This window comes from Sphaeramia orbicularis, chromosome 1 (assembly GCF_902148855.1).
Source record: "Sphaeramia orbicularis chromosome 1, fSphaOr1.1, whole genome shotgun sequence".
Lineage (NCBI taxonomy): Eukaryota > Metazoa > Chordata > Actinopteri > Kurtiformes > Apogonidae > Sphaeramia > Sphaeramia orbicularis.
This window is the reverse complement of record NC_043957.1, coordinates 54,912,058-54,929,291: the sequence shown is the minus strand read 5'-3', so window position 1 is coordinate 54,929,291 and position 17,234 is coordinate 54,912,058. Positions and strand designations below refer to the sequence as shown.

The following is a 17,234-nucleotide window of genomic DNA, read 5'->3' as shown; positions in this document are numbered from 1 at the left end:
ACATTTGGTATACTGTAACTCAGTGTTTGTGGCTTCATAGATGACAGTTGTTCACTTGATCCCAAAATGAGTGAGTCCAGTGCAGAACCACAGATACAGATACAGACAGACTTTAGTGCCACACATCAGTGCTGGTGGTATTCTTACAGCAAAGTCCAAAGGACAAAAGAAGAAATTATTTACAAAAAAAAAGGGGGTGGGGTGGGGTGGGTGGGAGTATATACATATGTATATGCATAGTCTTAAGATGGAGTAGGTGGGTGGGTTGTAGGGAGGACAGGTCTGGGCCAGGAGTGGACTGGACTGTAGAACCAGGAAGAGGTGGATTGGCTGGGATGGAATGTGGTGGGCAGTGACTACAGGGTTTCTCTCTCTCCATATAGTGTTTTTTTTTTAGTTATTTTTTTCTCACTCTTTTCTCTTAGGGGTGGCGAAGAAGGCCAGCATGTTGGGCAGCGCCCCCCTGACAGACGACGGAGGTGGTGGAGGGTGGAACTCCATCTGCTCCTTCAAGAGCCTCCTCTCCACGGTCTCCCCTCTCACGCTCTTGTAGCTGGAGGCCCTCGTGAAGAGGCCGTGCATCTCGCTGCCCTTCAGCCACCCGATGTTGGGAGTGGCAATGCCCGGTGCTTTGGCAGAGGCAGGGGGCTGCTCCCAAAACTTCTGCCAGCCCTCCAGCACAACCCCACCAGGCTCTGAGGCAGCAGAGCTCTCCTCCGGGGATGAGGGTCTGGGCTCAGTGTCCTGACTCCCAGCTGGAGTGAGCTCCACACAGGTGGTGAGCTGGGTGCACACCGCAGCCTCAGACTCCTCCAGGATGTTCTCTGACAAAGAGATGGAATAAAAAAAATAAGTAGGAACGGCACTGCTAAATACACGCTACACTAATGAATTTGACATGGCTCTAGCACACAGTGGTAACAGCTCCAGAGCAGAACACAACAGTCTTTTCTTGTTCATTTCAATGTAAACCATATTACCTGTGGCAGCCAACAGCTCTGCATCGCTGGCATAGTTGGGATCCTGCTCAAACTGGGAGACCACAGACTCTGCCCGTTGAGCTTTTGACTGTTGTAACTGCAGAAAATAAACAAACCGTTGTAGACAAATGACATGTCAAATTAAATTGATCTCCTGCAGAAAGTGCTGTATGTTTGCTTGCTCCGTGCAAAGCCACCTCATTGAACATTAAAGGGCTATGTATACCTTGATGGTGCCTCCCATCTCACAGTCTATGAGATTAACATGACTTAAAGGTCCCGTATTATGCAAATCTCACTTTGTGACAGTTTTCTTATAGTAGTGTGTGTTGCAGTAGACACATTATGAGGTTAGAATTTGAAAACTGTCTGTTTCCTCCCTGCCTTGCTACACCACAGTTTGTGAAAATGCCTGCTCAAACGGCCGAGTTTGAGTTGGCTCCGTTTATGACGACATAAGCGGATTTAACTCCTCCCCCTGACATTGCCCCCACCCTGGCAAAGCGAGCCCCGCCCTGGCAAAGTACCTCTTGGACAACAAACATGGCGAAGGCGAGACACGCAAGTTGTGGTGTTGTTGGCTGCACACACCAACACCATAGTTTATTTTTGCTCCCCACTTCCATGCCTGTCCGTAAAAAGTGTCTGGATTCTATCTGTGATGGTCATGGACCAAACAACATTCCCAAACGCTTGTATGTGTGTGCCCGGCATTTCACGGACGAGTGTTTTTCGAACATGGGCCCATACAGCTCCGGCTTAGCACAAAGACTCCGAATCCAGAAGGACGCAGTACCAACGCTTCGTGACCCAAGTACAAGTGTGGGAGATGTAAGTTCTTATCATTTTTTGTATCTTTACTGCATAACCCTACATTACGGATAAGCTGGTGGGTGTTGATGTGTACGTCTAACGTTAGCATGGCAGCTAACATAGCTCGGTTACTGCTGCTAACGTTTGCGTCCCCGTTAACATGCAAGAGCTGATAATATCGAGAGACATTCAACAGAACTCCTTTGAACACGGGCCTTTTGTGGTTGGCATCAGTAGAGTTAGCATCAAGCTTGTTAGCAGCTGCCTGCATTAGTGGCGGCAGGCGTCTTTCCGTGTCAGGTCCACGAACCCGACACAACACCGCCGTTTTCCGTCGGGGCTCAATCACGCTTCAAGGAAAGAAAGCCAGTGTTTGGAAAGACGTTCTGTCTGAGACATGTGTATTGTAGACGAGAGAGCCATGGCTTCACAGTCAACATTAGCGCGTAGTACCGCTAGCGGAAGCCGCGTCCTCTCCCAGAGAGGGGAGGGGGAGTGGGCGTGGACAGATGCGTTCATTTGCATACCCGGAAGCAGGCCCAGAAACAGCCTGTTCTGAGCAGGGCTGGTGAGAGTGACTTTTTCGACCACTGAAACTCCAAACAAAGGATGATTTTGGGGCGAACAAACTTAAATACTATGATTTTGGGCTTCTGAGACCTGTATGACGTGACTGAAAAATAGCATAATACGGGACCTTTAAATCTGCACTTTTTGGTGAATTCTTTTTTTATCTCAATCTGAATACAATGTGTGTTGTCATATACTTGTTTTCACCTTTTTTTTTGGTTTTTTTTGTGACCGAGTGAATGACAAGTTGATTGTGTTTGTAGATTAGGCCTATAGATAGAGTACTAAAAAAGATACAATATGAATAACTTTATGGACAACTCAGATATTTGAACTCACGACCAATACGCCTACAAAACTTAAAATAAACCGCTTCAATGTTATTTTGTTGAAAATTAATATCATATAATTAATACTATCATATAATAAATATAGGAAGCATCATATAATACAATAAATATAAGAAATATCATATAATATAAGAAATATCATATAACCAATAATATATAAAATTGAGATTTGTTTTTAAAACTCTGGTGCTTATTACTGTGCAACTGCTCACTGACTGCTGAGTGCGTCTCACCTCTAGTCTTCTGTCCAGGTGCAGGTGACAGCAGGGAACTCTCTGGCGTACTCCAGCATGCGCTGCTTCTGCCACTGAAGGACCGCCTTCTGCTTCTGCCACTGCAGGACCTGGTTCTGCTTCTGCCACTGCAGGACCTGGTTCTGCTTCTGCCACTGCAGGACCTGGTTCTGCTTCTGCCACTGCAGGACCTGGTTCTGCTCCCCTTTCTGGCAGAACTCGAAGAGCAGCTAGACCAGCCAGCCCACGTCGTTCTCCAGGAGCCACTGCAGCGTCTGCCCGCCGTACTTCCTGAACGTGAGCACCAGCCGGCCTCGCCACAGCTCCCCCCCGGCCCTCTTGGACGCCACCTCGGCCCGCTTGGGGTCCAGCCAGATAGGGTCCGGGACGGCACAAGGGGCCACAGCCTTGGCTGCATCTGAGCACTGCAGAGATCGAATAAAACTGCCTTTTTTTAATGCAAGAATACAACTTGCCAATTTAAATTATCTCTTTCCATACACATATTTCTTCACATTCTATTACTGATACAATTATTTCTATTATGTTTCATTTACCTAGACGGAACGGATAAGATTTCATTTGTCACTGATAAGATTCAATTTGTATTCTGAATATGGTGTTGGCCTATGTATTAAATCACTTTCACATGTATAATACATTATAGAAAAAATTAAGTTATCTGAGAAATTGGTGAGGAAAATACAGATATGGTTAATCCAAAAAGCACAGTTTATTGAGATATAATGTAGCAGATGTTAGAAATGGAATCCATCCTTGTGCTTTCCATCTTTTTCAGTAACACAGGAAAACATTTTGGTGAAATCACTTACATCTAAAACAATATTGTTATGTATGTATATGTGTTTTTGTTTGTTTTGTTTTTGTTCTTTTTTAATTTTTATTGATATCTGGTATTAATATCTGGTAGGAAAAGTTGTAAATGGGTATTATCATATTAGTGTATATAGGAAAAAGGATGTGTGATATTGTTACACTACTCTTATTGTTGTTGTTATTATTATTAACAATATTCATACAAAATGATAATTGCTACATGATGATCATAAGGAACAGAAATATGGGTAGGAGTACATAAGTTTTTACTTCTTCCTACTCCTTTTCGAGCATGTATAATTTCATTTCATTTGTGTTATTTATCTTCATATTATTCTTATTATTCTTATTTATTTACTTTTACTATTATTATTTATGCATTTATTTTGTTGTGTGTTTGCTTATCAATCATTTCTGTACCAGTACTTATACTTTCTTGGTTGATTTTTTGTTTTGATTTCACTGTCTACATGCTTGAAACAAAGATTTCATTCATTCGTTCATTCATTCATATTTAATAGCCTACAGTATGCATAGATTTAATATAATGCAAATTAAGCTGTAAAAGTCATACATTTTTCTACTATAAGCAAAAAAACACAGGTGTAACTACAATAAAATTCATTTGAAAGTTGTATCTGAAAGTTTATTTGATGCACACATATAGTACAGCTTTCATAAAGGTTACTTGTAAAAAAAGCCAGTAGCCTGCTTTGAAAAAAAGTGGTCTGACCGTTCTTTCTCTGTAGTTTTTGTCTGTATCTCTCAAGAATAGCAAATATCAGAATATTAATCATAATGTCAGCTCAAGGAGATAAACAACATAAAACACACTGACAGCCCCCTCTGGGGGGGGGGATACATAAACATCGCATCAGCGGACACGTTAAACGGCGCTCAACAGCGCTCAACCATTGGCTTGGCTGTGCTCAAAAGCCCTCAACCTTTGGTCGGTTAAGCGTCAGATAGGGACTTGGAGGAGGATTTGCCTGGGAACACCTGGTGCTGTAAGCTTTGACCCTTTTCTGTGTGCCCAGCACAGGGAGCCGCTGCTTCACCCGTCGACAGGAGAAAAAGACCCAATCCGATTCTGAGTTGGCGACACCAAGGCCCTCTAGCAGGCGTACGGCAACGTCAGCGTATTCACACCCTATGATTGGATAGTTAGAGAGCGCAGTAGCCAACGCTAGCAAACTACATCTGTAGCGAGCTGCACGAACAGAAATACACTTGTGTTGGTTTCGTAGCTATTTTGTCAACCCACAATGGCTGAAGGAGGAGAAGGAATAGATTTGGTTGCAGATTTATTGTCAAAGCCATTTTTAAGACGGACTTTTCAAGACAAGCCGGAAGTGGTTAAGAAAGGTCGCGCAATTCTGAAGCTAGCAAGCCGGTCACAACAAGGAAAAGGATTTGTCCGTCACTTCCAGTCCACTAACTACGACCGGTACCCCCGGTACCCCTACGGATAATCTGCACGACAGAGTAGTTGAACTCTTTTTCAGGAAAGACAGGAGGATGGATTTGGCTTACCAAGAATCAATTTCTGGTGAGTAACATCTTGCCGTTTTCCTCAATAACATTGCAAGTTTATGAGGTTATTATTGATGCTTTTTTTCTGTGTGCCGCAGCTGTAGCCGCAGGAGAAGGAGACTTGTGCACCCCGGGTTTGTTTGTTCAGTAAAGGCATTTCTTGTGGCTACAGGAGTTATCTATCTGCGATGCAACGGCTCTTTATACTGCATCTCTGCATAATGAGACGGGTTTCAGAACCAACAAACAGTTATTGAGGGGTAGATTGTTTCAGACAGAGCACTACTGAAGGCCTAAGAGTGAAATGCGCGGTCCGCCACTGCATTACCGAGATAGAGGTCATTACAGGAGGAGAAGAAAACCATGGTGTCACAACGCATCTGAGGGTTACCTGGTGAAACTTTGCTTTCGCCGTGGCCGTAAGCGTCCAACCGCCACATTCCCCTCCTTCAGACACTGAACAGACGCACAAACTGCCATATCCAGCTTGGTTCCACGCTTTTGATGAATTCATTCCAGGCTGCTATGTTCACCTGGACTCTTTTAGCGATTATTTAGATGACTTTGTGTGTCCTTTGCCACTTTAACGCTGAGTGAATTAGATCTGACATGTCGGAAAAATTACTGGAACGCCTGCTGTCTGGGTGTGATTAAATCTATAAAGAGGGTGACTATGACAGCCACCCTGGCTTACGGCCATACCACCCTGAACACGCCCGAACTCGTCTGATCTCGGAAGCAAAGGAGGGTCGGGCCTGGTCAGTACTTGAACAGGAGACTGCCTGGGAATACCAGGTGCTGTAAGCTTTCACCCTTTTCTGTGTGCCCAGCACAGGGTGCCGCTGCTTCACCCGTCGACGGGAGAAAAAGATCCACTGATTGACTCCAAAACTCAGAGGGAGACAGGGACCAAAAGTCTGGATGCGTGGAAAGGAAAGACACGAGAAGGAAAGGGTGGTGCTGTTGCGGCTTAAGCCGTTTGCCCCCTTCCCAGCCAAAATCAGTCAAGACACCCCCCCCCCTCGACGCCCGCATAAGACTTTACTGTTTCTGTTAAGCCCTTTCCAAATTCCACTACGTTTCCTTTGTCCACACCGAATGAATCCAAAGAAAAGAGAAGTTTAGAGAGTGCCAACCAAAACAAAGTGTTCCCATAGAGAAATCTTCTTTACAATGACCAATCGAGGTGAAAAGTCACAATTTTCTCCTCTTTGCAAAGACTGGGAGGTTTCGGCGTCTATCGCCCTCATAGCTTTGGTTTTTCAGGAGGGAATTGATTGGAATGTTTCTCTTGTTGATAAACTGTCTGTTACTGGAAGCAGCAGCAACGGCCTCTGCTGGTCACACCGAAAAGTGTAAAAGCTTACAGCACCTGGTATTCCCAGGCGGTCTCCCATCCAAGTACTGACCAGGCCCGACCCTGCTTAGCTTCCGAGATCAGACGAGATCGGGCGTGTTCAGGGTGGTATGGCCGTAAGCGAGGGACTTTGTCCTCCTCTCCCGTTTAGAGATTCAGTAACGCCGCATGTCAGCGAGCGAGGTTCCAAAGGAATCTCAAAGACTTTAAGCTCTGACATCCGACACGCTGACTGCACCAAGCGCAGAGCTTTGCAACTTTACAGCAGTGGTGGGCCGTCAGGGCCTGCGAGGCCTTCGCTGCTGGCCTAAACAAAAATATCTTGAATCGCAGACTGATGTTGATTACATTTCATCCAAGAATACTTCATTAAACAAGTGTTCAGAGCACGCAAACCTGAACGGTGTTCAGATGCACCCCGGACGGTATGCATGTGTGGATCGACTATTTCTTTTTAAATTCAACAGTTTCAAGCTTGTTCCACGCAACAGAAAAAGTTGAAGCTTGGTACCAGTCCCGTGTATGTCAAATTATATTCAATTCCAATCCATATTTCTTGACTTATAATGAAAAAGGTGTCGTAAGTGGGATTTTCCGTGTTAAATTGAAATGTCCACCGAGTCCACCTTCCACAGTGGATGTGGACAGTTTCGAGCCAGATCCAAGATTTTCCTAGAAGCTACGGGTGCATCAAATTGGAGGCTAATCGGAGTCGTTTTGAATTTTTGATGAATTTCCCAAAATTGCTCAATGATGAGAGATAGGAAAATTGGAGATGTTGTGACCTTGCTGTGACCTTGAACTTTGGCCTACTTGGCCCAAAATTTCATGGGTTTGTCCCAGGGCCTAGGCTTATCTGTGGGTAAAATTTGGTGAAGATGGCTGTAATAGTTTTCCCGTAAAGTTGCTAACAAAAAAACGAACAAACAAATAAACACACAAAGCAAAGCGATCACAATTCCTCCTGGCGGAGCTAATGATTCCAAATGGTCTGTCCGCTTCCTTTCATAGCTTTTCCCCTGGTTGTGCTGCTTCCAGACACGTATTTTCATATGAAAGCCTTTAACCAATCATATTTCAGCCATCATTTGTTGCCGGGCAGGGCCAAAGTCAAAGAAATCTGCCCGGAGGCCTTCACGATCAGTGAAGCAAAACGTAAGTGTCCATGAAACTGCTGCTTCAACCAATCAAGTTTTGAGTTGGCGACACCAAGGCCCTCTAGCAGGCGTACAGCAACGTCAGCGTATTCACACCCTTTGATTGGATAGTTAGAGAGCGCAGTAGCCAACGCTAGCAAACTGCATCTGTAGTAAGCTGCACCAACAGAAATACACTTGTGTTGGTTTCGTAGCTATTTTGTCAACCCACAATGGCTGAAGGAGAAGGAATGGATTTGGTTGCAGATTTATTGTCAAAGCCATTTTCAAGACGGACTTTTCAAGAAAAGCCGGACGTGGTTAAGAAAGGTCGCGCAATTCTGAAGCTAGCAAGCCGGTCACAACCAGGAAAAGGATTTGTCCGTCACTTCCAGTCCACTAACTACGACCGGTACCCCCGGTACCCCCACGGATAATCTGCACGACAGAGTAGTTGAACTCTTTTTCAGGAAAGACAGGAGGATGGATTTGGCTTACCAAGAATCAATTTCTGGTGAGTAAAATCTTGCCGTTTTCCTCAATAACATTGCAAGTTTATGAGGTTATTATTGATGCCTTTTTCTGTGTGTCGCAACTGTAGCCGCAGGAGAAGGAGACTTGTGCACCCCGGGTTTGTTTGTTCAGTAAAGGCATTTCTTGTGGCTACAGGAGTTATCTATCTGTGATGCGACGGCTCTTCATACTGCATTTCTGCATAATAAGATGGGTTTTAGAACCAACAAACAGTTATTGAGGGGTGGACTGATTCAGACAGAGCACTACTGAAGGCCTAGGAGTGAAATGTGCGGTCCGCCACTGCATTACCGAGATAGAGGTCATTACAGGAGGAGAAGAAAACCATGGTGTCACAACGCATCTGAGGGTTACCTGGTGAAACTTTGCTTTCGCCGTGGCCGTAAGCGTCCAACCGCCACATTCCCCTCCTTCAGACACTGAATAGACGCACAAACTGCCATATCCAGCTTGGTTCCACGCTTTTGATGAATTCATTCCAGGCTGCTATGTTCACCTGGACTCTTTTAGCGATTATTTAGATGACTTTGTGTGTCCTTTGCCACTTTAACGCTGGGTGAATTAGATCTGACATGTCGGAAAAATTAGTGGAACGCCTGCTGTCTGGGTGTGACTAAATCTATAAAGAGGATGACTATGACAGCCGCCCTGGCTTACGGTCATACCACCCTGAACACGCCCGAACTCGTCTGATCTCGGAAGCAAAGGAGGGCCGGGCCTGGTCAGTACTTGGACAGGAGACCGCCTGGGAATACCAGGTGCTGTAAGCTTTCACCCTTTTCTGTGTGCCCAGCACAGGGTGCCGCTGCTTCACCCGTCGACGGGAGAAAAAGATCCACTGATTGACTCCAAAACTCAGAGGGAGACAGGGACCAAAAGTCTGGATGCGTGGAAAGGAAAGACACGAGAAGGAAAGGGTGGTGCTGTTGCGGCTTAAGCCGTTTGCCCCCTTCCCAGCCAAAATCAGTCAAGACACCCCCCCCCCCCCCCCCCCCCCGACGCCCGCATAAGACTTTACTGTTTCTGTTAAGCCCTTTCCAAATTCCACTACGTTTCCTTTGTCCACACCGAATGAATCCAAAGAAAAGAGAAGTTTAGAGAGTGCCAACCAAAACAAAGTGTTCCCATAGAGAAATCTTCTTTACAATGATCAATCGAGGTGAAAAGTCACAATTTTCTCCTCTTTGCAAAGACTGGGAGGTTTCGGCGTCTATCGCCCTCATAGCTTTGGTTTTTCAGGAGGGAATTGATTGGAATGTTTCTCTTGTTGATAAACTGTCTGTTACTGGAAGCAGCAGCAACGGCCTCTGCTGGTCACACCGAAAAGTGTAAAAGCTTACAGCACCTGGTATTCCCAGGCGGTCTCCCATCCAAGTACTGACCAGGCCCGACCCTGCTTAGCTTCCGAGATCAGACGAGATCGGGCGTGTTCAGGGTGGTATGGCCGTAAGCGAGGGACTTTGTCCTCCTCTCCCGTTTTAGAGATTCAGTAACGCCGCATGTCAGCGAGCGAGGTTCCAAAGGAATCTCAAAGACTTTAAGCTCTGACATCCGACACGCTGACTGCACCAAGCGCAGAGCTTTGCAACTTTACAGCAGTGGTGGGCCGTCAGGGCCTGCGAGGCCTTCGCTGCTGGCCTAAACAAAAATATCTTGAATCGCAGACTGATGTTGATTACATTTCATCCAAGAATACTTCATTAAACAAGTGTTCAGAGCACGCAAACCTGAACGGTGTTCAGATGCACCCCGGACGGTGTGCATGTGTGGATCGACTATTTCTTTTTAAATTCAACAGTTTCAAGCTTGTTCCACGCAACAGAAGAAGTTGAAGCTTGGTACCAGTCCCGTGTATGTCAAATTATATTCAATTCCAATCCATATTTCTTGACTTATAATGAAAAAGGTGTCGTAAGTGGGATTTTCCGTGTTAAATTGAAATGTCCACCGAGTCCACCTTCCACAGTGGATGTGGACAGTTTCGAGCCAGATCCAAGATTTTCCTAGAAGCTACGGGTGCATCAAATTGGAGGCTAATCGGAGTCGTTTTGAATTTTTGATGAATTTCCCAAAATTGCTCAATGATGAGAGATAGGAAAATTGGAGATGTTGTGACCTTGCTGTGACCTTGAACTTTGGCCTACTTGGCCCAAAATTTTCATGGGTTCGTCCCAGGGCCTAGGCTTATCTGTGGGTAAAATTTGGTGAAGATGGCTGTAATAGTTTTCCCGTAAAGTTGCTAACAAAAAAACGAACAAACAAATAAATACACAAAGCAAAGCGATCACAATTCCTCCTGGCGGAGCTAATGATTCCAAATGGTCTGTCCGCTTCCTTTCATAGCTTTTCCCCTGGTTGTGCTGCTTCCAGACACATATTTTCATATGAAAGCCTTTAACCAATCACATTTCAGCCATCATTTGTTGCCGGGCAGGGCCAAAGTCAAAGAAATCTGCCCGGAGGCCTTCACGATCAGTGAAGCAAAACGTAAGTGTCCATGAAACTGCTGCTTCAACCAATCAAGTTTTGAGTTGGCGACACCAAGGCCCTCTAGCAGGCGTACAGCAACGTCAGCGTATTCACACCCTTTGATTGGATAGTTAGAGAGCGCAGTAGCCAACGCTAGCAAACTGCATCTGTAGTAAGCTGCACCAACAGAAATACACTTGTGTTGGTTTCGTAGCTATTTTGTCAACCCACAATGGCTGAAGGAGAAGGAATGGATTTGGTTGCAGATTTATTGTCAAAGCCATTTTCAAGACGGACTTTTCAAGAAAAGCCGGACGTGGTTAAGAAAGGTCGCGCAATTCTGAAGCTAGCAAGCCGGTCACAACCAGGAAAAGGATTTGTCCGTCACTTCCAGTCCATTAACTACGACCGGTACCCCCGGTACCCCCACGGATAATCTGCACGACAGAGTAGTTGAACTCTTTTTCAGGAAAGACAGGAGGATGGATTTGGCTTGCCAAGAATCAATTTCTGGTGAGTAAAATCTTGCCGTTTTCCTCAATAACATTGCAAGTTTATGAGGTTATTATTGATGCCTTTTTCTGTGTGTCGCAACTGTAGCCGCAGGAGAAGGAGACTTGTGCACCCCGGGTTTGTTTGTTCAGTAAAGGCATTTCTTGTGGCTACAGGAGTTATCTATCTGTGATGCGACGGCTCTTCATACTGCATTTCTGCATAATAAGATGGGTTTTAGAACCAACAAACAGTTATTGAGGGGTGGACTGATTCAGACAGAGCACTACTGAAGGCCTAGGAGTGAAATGTGCGGCCCGCCACTGCATTACCGAGATAGAGGTCATTACAGGAGGAGAAGAAAACTATGGTGTCACAACGCATCTGAGGGTTACCTGGTGAAACTTTGCTTTCGCCGTGGCCGTAAGCATCCAACCGCCACATTCCCCTCCTTCAGACACTGAATAGACGCACAAACTGCCATATCCAGCTTGGTTCCACGCTTTTGATGAATTCATTCCAGGCTGCTATGTTCACCTGGACTCTTTTAGCGATTATTTAGATGACTTTGTGTGTCCTTTGCCACTTTAACGCTGGGTGAATTAGATCTGACATGTCGGAAAAATTAGTGGAACGCCTGCTGTCTGGGTGTGACTAAATCTATAAAGAGGATGACTATGACAGCCGCCCTGGCTTACGGTCATACCACCCTGAACACGCCCGAACTCGTCTGATCTCGGAAGCAAAGGAGGGCCGGGCCTGGTCAGTACTTGGACAGGAGACCGCCTGGGAATACCAGGTGCTGTAAGCTTTCACCCTTTTCTGTGTGCCCAGCACAGGGTGCCGCTGCTTCACCCGTCGACGGGAGAAAAAGATCCACTGATTGACTCCAAAACTCAGAGGGAGACAGGGACCAAAAGTCTGGATGCGTGGAAAGGAAAGACACGTGAAGGAAAGGGTGGTGCTTTTGCGGCTTCAGCCGTTTGCCCCCTTCCCAGCCAAAATCAGTCAAGACAAACCCCCCCCCGACGCCCGCATAAGACTTTACTGTTTCTGTTAAACCCTTTCCAAATTCCACTACGTTTCCTTTGTCCACACTGAATGAATCCAAAGAAAGGACAAGTTTAGAGAGTACCAACCAAAACAAAGTGTTCCCATAGAGAAATCTTCTTTACAAAGATCAATCAAGGTGAAAAGTCACAATTTTCTCCTCTTCGCAAAGACTGGGAGGTTTCAGCGTCTGTCGCCCTCATAGCTTTGGTTTTTCAGGAATGTTTCTCTTGTTGATAAACTGTCTGTTACTGGAAGCAGCAGGAACGGCCTCTGCTGGTCACACGACTCACATAAAACGATGTGCTCCTCCAGGATTACGGCAACATCCACAATGTTCTTTGATGGGGCAGTCATCTCTGAATTTTTTGCTATGGTGATCAGTAGGCCAACATTCACTCCTTTTATCACTGCTGGTACCTCCACAACGTCAGTGGTCTGAAGTATTGAAGAAAATACAATGTGTATACCCTGAGCATTCATAAAGATCCTATTTGCTGATGGTGTAGTTCTGCAGAGTTCCCTCCCTCTGAATGTGTTTTGTTGTGGTTCTTTCTTCTGACAAAACACAGCCAGAGATGGAACTGTGCAGACCACCACTACACATTCTAGTGGGGCCTTTTCAAGGTAAAGTATATAAATCTCAACATCAAGTATGTCACACATTACATCAACACTGTGAGTTTCAACCACACCTCTGAGAACCTGAAGAACTTTGAGGGTTCCTCTTTTAAGGTGAATGGAAGTCCAAGAAGTGCTGTGGATCTCCTGTTCTGGTTGGACTCCTGCAACACCATCAAAACAGTCAAAACAGGCATTTGATCTTTAAGGCCATATATATAATTATACATAGATATATATACATAAAAACATAACATTAACAGATAACATTTTTTTCTGTTTTTTGCATAAATCTCTTAGCCCCTTCAGACCTGCATTTTTTATGCTGGGCAAAAAAAAAAAAAAAATCCATCTGATTCTGGCTCCTCTCTTGTTTAAAAAAAAAAATTTTGCTGACTCATGTTTTTATTTTTCATGTCCATTACAATGGACGCCACAACATGATGGGCGTGAAATGTCATAAATACTTAAGAACAATAAGGCTGAGTAGAAATTTGGCAGGCACGTCAGGCTTGACTAAAAATTTGATATTCTGAAAAAAAAATCTGAAAAGCTCTATATGTAAAAACAGACTCTAAACAGATGATTATATGACACAATGGTCTCAGAAATCAGTACATTTTTCCAAACATTTTATCACACCAAACATGGCTGTTGTGTTTACTATTCACTTACTTCAGAATCCAGAGATTCAAGAAGACTTTGGAGCTCGGTGTCATGTTGAAAACCAGTGAGAGAATGCGCTCCTAAGTTCTCAGCAGAGAAAAAAGCCACAGTACCTTTAACATTTGCCCCCAGCCCCTGGATAAAAATACCTCGGTTTTCAAGCATTTGTATATCTTTTAAAAGAGCATCTAGAACAATACCATAACCAAAGTTTTTTTAAATCAGCACTCTTAAACAAAACTGCAAGGTAAATAGATGACAGGGCAGATCGATATTTGATTGGTAGATTTGTTATTACCCAATAAACAGAACACGCTCTATTTTTCTTTCTGGAGGTACTACAAATTCATCTATATACAAACCAACAGCTACTGATAACTCATCTCTGGAGAGAAGTGGATTTTCTTTGAAGAACAGGCCATCACAAAATGACTTGAATTCGCCAGACTGTGAATTAACAAAAGATTCTTCTACCAACACTTTGTCAAGGACATCATTCCTACTCAGCAATTCAGTTATCACATGAAGTATGGGCACATGTACAAAGCTTTTTTTCTTATCTGCACCCAAATAATACTCTACTGGCTCAATGACTGGAAAATTATCTTTGAAAGTACGTGATCTTCTGTGATCAGTGCCAAATGGACCACTCCTTGACAGAAAACCAAGTGGATTCGTTTCCTGAATGACCTTTGTTAATAACGCCAAGAAGGGGCCTTCAGAGTTACAGTTGTGCTCCCTTAACACATTTTCAATGGATTTCTTTGTGCGCTCTCCAGCTAAAGTACCGATGTCATAGAGTGATTCAACTATTTCCTGTGTAGCTGACTTAGATACATGCAGGATTGTCTGCACACGCAGGAAAAAGGACACAAGTCTGTGCTTGATTGACTCTCCATTAACATCTTCTAACTCTTCTTCTTCCAAGACATCATCTTGAGTGACATCAATGTCTATTGGTGTTCTAACATCTCATTCTTTACTAGGTGTTGCTGGTAGATCATGAATTAACTCAGGTCTCAAATCCTTTAACACACAACCACTATGATATCTACTTCTATGTACTGTATATGTGGAATACATATCTGACTTAAAAAAAACAGTGCTGAAAAGGGCACTTCAAAGTTTCCTTATTTTTCAAATGGACTCATAGATGAACAAAATAATCTTTAAGTGTACATGACTCTGAAAACTCACATTGTTCACAATGCAGTCTATATGTCACAGTGCTACTTTCATGAGCCACAGCATCTTGAGGTCGACCAGTCACTGTTTCATGCTTAAGTAAATGATTCTTGAGAGCTACTTGTGTCTTAAAAGAGCAAACACAGTCAGTGTAGATGCAAGGTAAGGGACAAGACCTGCTATAATGTCCATGTTTCAATTTATAGTGTCTAATTATACTGCACTAGTTAGCTGGGGAAAATATGTAAAACTTACATGTTCACTTCATATGATTTCACATGCAATGGAATTCTCTCCCGTCCTGTTAAAAAAAGGAGATTTAGTTAAGTTGATATTCATGCATGGGCTACAGTCACAGCCAACAGGCTCTGGCCGCAGCCTTCATTGTGTTTACTGGAGACTGCAGCCAGACATATGTACAAGATTGGGAGTGAAATTAGATACAAACTGATACAAAAAACATCATCTTCACCACAGAATTATGTTTAAAACACTCTTTTAATCTATCTTTAGAAATTACACAGAATAAAACTAAATACAATCACAATCAACCAAAAAGTGACTCTTAGAAGGAAAGAAAACAACAGTAATATCTCAACAAAACACTTGTTTTGTAAGTATCACAAAATACCACTAATAACAGGTAAACAGCCGTATTGTATGAACAGCGGAGTAAGTTAATAAGGATGATTTCACTTCCATGACTTTAGAAAGTTAACATGAATGTAGCTGTAATTATACAGACAGCAAATGTTCAAAGTCATTTTTCTCACTTTTCAACATATGATAGATTAGAATGCTCATAACAGTTATGAATAGCAGAGAACTTCTAATTCTTGAAAATAGACCTATCAAAAATGAAAACATCAAAATGCCACCATGCGACAGTTTTCCCAGGCCACCACACAAATAAAAACAAGTAGCAAACGTTTACGGGGCAAACTACACCGAGCTTCTGTGCTCCCTAATGAAATGTAGTCTACATTTTCCCGCCTGCATCGACTGAATTCACTTGCCAGTAAACTAGAAAGATACAAATTGTTAGTAACATTACTAACATTAGCCAAGTACATGCAAGTCCGTTCTCTTGCACAAATGCAGTAAACAAATGTTGAGCAGTAGTTTTCATCTGTAACTTAAACTGGGAGTCAATGCACCAAAAACACGAACGACAAAGCTTTTGACAGGAAATATGCCATTTGAGTTAGCCAACTATGCTACCAAGCTTGCACTGCACAAGACAGAGGGAAGACGGCCGTCCTCTTTAGGTTTAACCATGCTTTCCAACGCTCATATGGTAAAAATAAAAGTATGAACTCACCTTTTAAACCAACTGAAGTCCACCTACCGCTTCAACTATCATGAAGAAAAATATACTCCTTAGTCCAATACATGCAGGTCCAACATGAGGCGAGGAAAATGAATGCATGCGATCATGCAGGCACGGGTTGACAACGGGAACTGCAGGGGCAGTGTTCTGAGCATGCGCAAAACCCATCACACTATCAAGTACAAGTTGGCCAATCACGCATTTCTAAGTAGACTGTACTATTTCTTTAAATGAAAGGATGAAACCTTAACATTTGTAGTTATCTCAACTTTTTGGCAAAATTTAGTTGACCTGACGCACAAAAATAAGTTGAAGGAACTTAAAGAAAACTTTTTTTCCCAGTGTACGTTGCAGGCCTGTGTCGTAGCTCGTGCATGTAGTGACCAAAAACTTCCGGGTCGCTTCACTGTTGGAGCAGAATAAAATCAAATCAGGTACCTTGAGTTAGTGCAAATCCCAGCAGATGTGTCCGGATCCTGTTGTCCTTGTCTCCTGATGAAAGCGGCCTGGTGCCTCCGGTCCACAGTTTCCACTCCAGTTCAGGTGCACGCTCCGTGCCCGTTACCGTCTTGTCTCCTCCCGTTGCCAGAGGTACTCTGAGGGTTCCCGGGTAGCTCACAGTGCTATCTGGGTCCAGTCTCTCGTTCACCGGGTCGGTAACGATCCTCTGTAAGGTCCGTGGATCCGCGGTGTTGGCGAACAGCGGCCTACAGTTGACAAAAGCAGCGAGCTAGCATCGCCATATTAGCTAAATGTCAGCAGTAAACAACGGCCCAACAGCTTCAACTGAAACTATTCAAGTCTTCTACTTGCACATTAGCAGCTAAAAAAACACTGAGTTGTAAAAGACAACAAACAACGGCACAGATGACTTAAAGAAATGACAACAAGCAGCGGACTTCAGAGCTGGAGTGTGTCCCCTTGGCTTTCAGAACCGGATCGAACCAGTTCAGAACACTGCGCTGTCACAGCAAACTGAGGATGCATTCACAGACTAGTTCTGAATAGGAAAATACACTTTCAGGATGGACCTTCAGAATAAATGAAATATTATGTTATGAAGACACTTATTACATAT

At 43.9% G+C, this 17,234-nt stretch overlaps 1 protein-coding gene, 3 non-coding genes and 2 pseudogenes across 4 annotated transcripts; 3 read left to right on the top strand and 3 right to left on the bottom strand.

The window, feature by feature from the left end:
- Positions 1 to 408: 408 nt before the first annotated feature.
- Positions 409 to 16,973, bottom strand: LOC115417996 (uncharacterized). Its single transcript, XM_030132269.1, has 6 exons — positions 16,966 to 16,973; positions 16,595 to 16,863; positions 13,050 to 13,139; positions 2,947 to 3,371; positions 981 to 1,077; positions 409 to 824 (listed from the first exon to the last, which is right to left on the bottom strand). Exons 1-6 carry the CDS (start codon positions 16,971 to 16,973, stop codon positions 409 to 411), a joined length of 1,305 nt encoding a protein of 434 aa, XP_029988129.1.
- LOC115430005 (5S ribosomal RNA) lies at positions 6,005 to 6,123 on the top strand. Its single transcript, XR_003936860.1, has one exon. It is a non-coding gene; the product is annotated as a 5S ribosomal RNA (ribosomal RNA).
- Positions 6,677 to 6,795, bottom strand: LOC115430019 (5S ribosomal RNA). Its single transcript, XR_003936862.1, has one exon. It is a non-coding gene; the product is annotated as a 5S ribosomal RNA (ribosomal RNA).
- Positions 8,995 to 9,113, top strand: LOC115430023 (uncharacterized; annotated as a pseudogene).
- On the bottom strand, positions 9,677 to 9,795 carry LOC115429958 (5S ribosomal RNA). Its single transcript, XR_003936850.1, has one exon. It is a non-coding gene; the product is annotated as a 5S ribosomal RNA (ribosomal RNA).
- On the top strand, positions 11,997 to 12,115 carry LOC115430016 (uncharacterized; annotated as a pseudogene).
- Positions 16,974 to 17,234: the final 261 nt, after the last annotated feature.

What these genes read in the sequence shown, in the direction of transcription:
- LOC115417996 (XM_030132269.1), bottom strand. An exon ending in AGTTCTTCAGGTTCTCAGAG is followed by an intron (nt 3,372 to 13,049) that starts GTGTGGTTGAAA and finishes CGATCTCTGCAG; the next exon opens with TGCTCAGATGCAGCCAAGGC. An exon ending in ACCTGGACAGAAGACTAGAG is followed by an intron (nt 1,078 to 2,946) that starts GTGAGACGCACT and finishes TATTTTCTGCAG; the next exon opens with TTACAACAGTCAAAAGCTCA.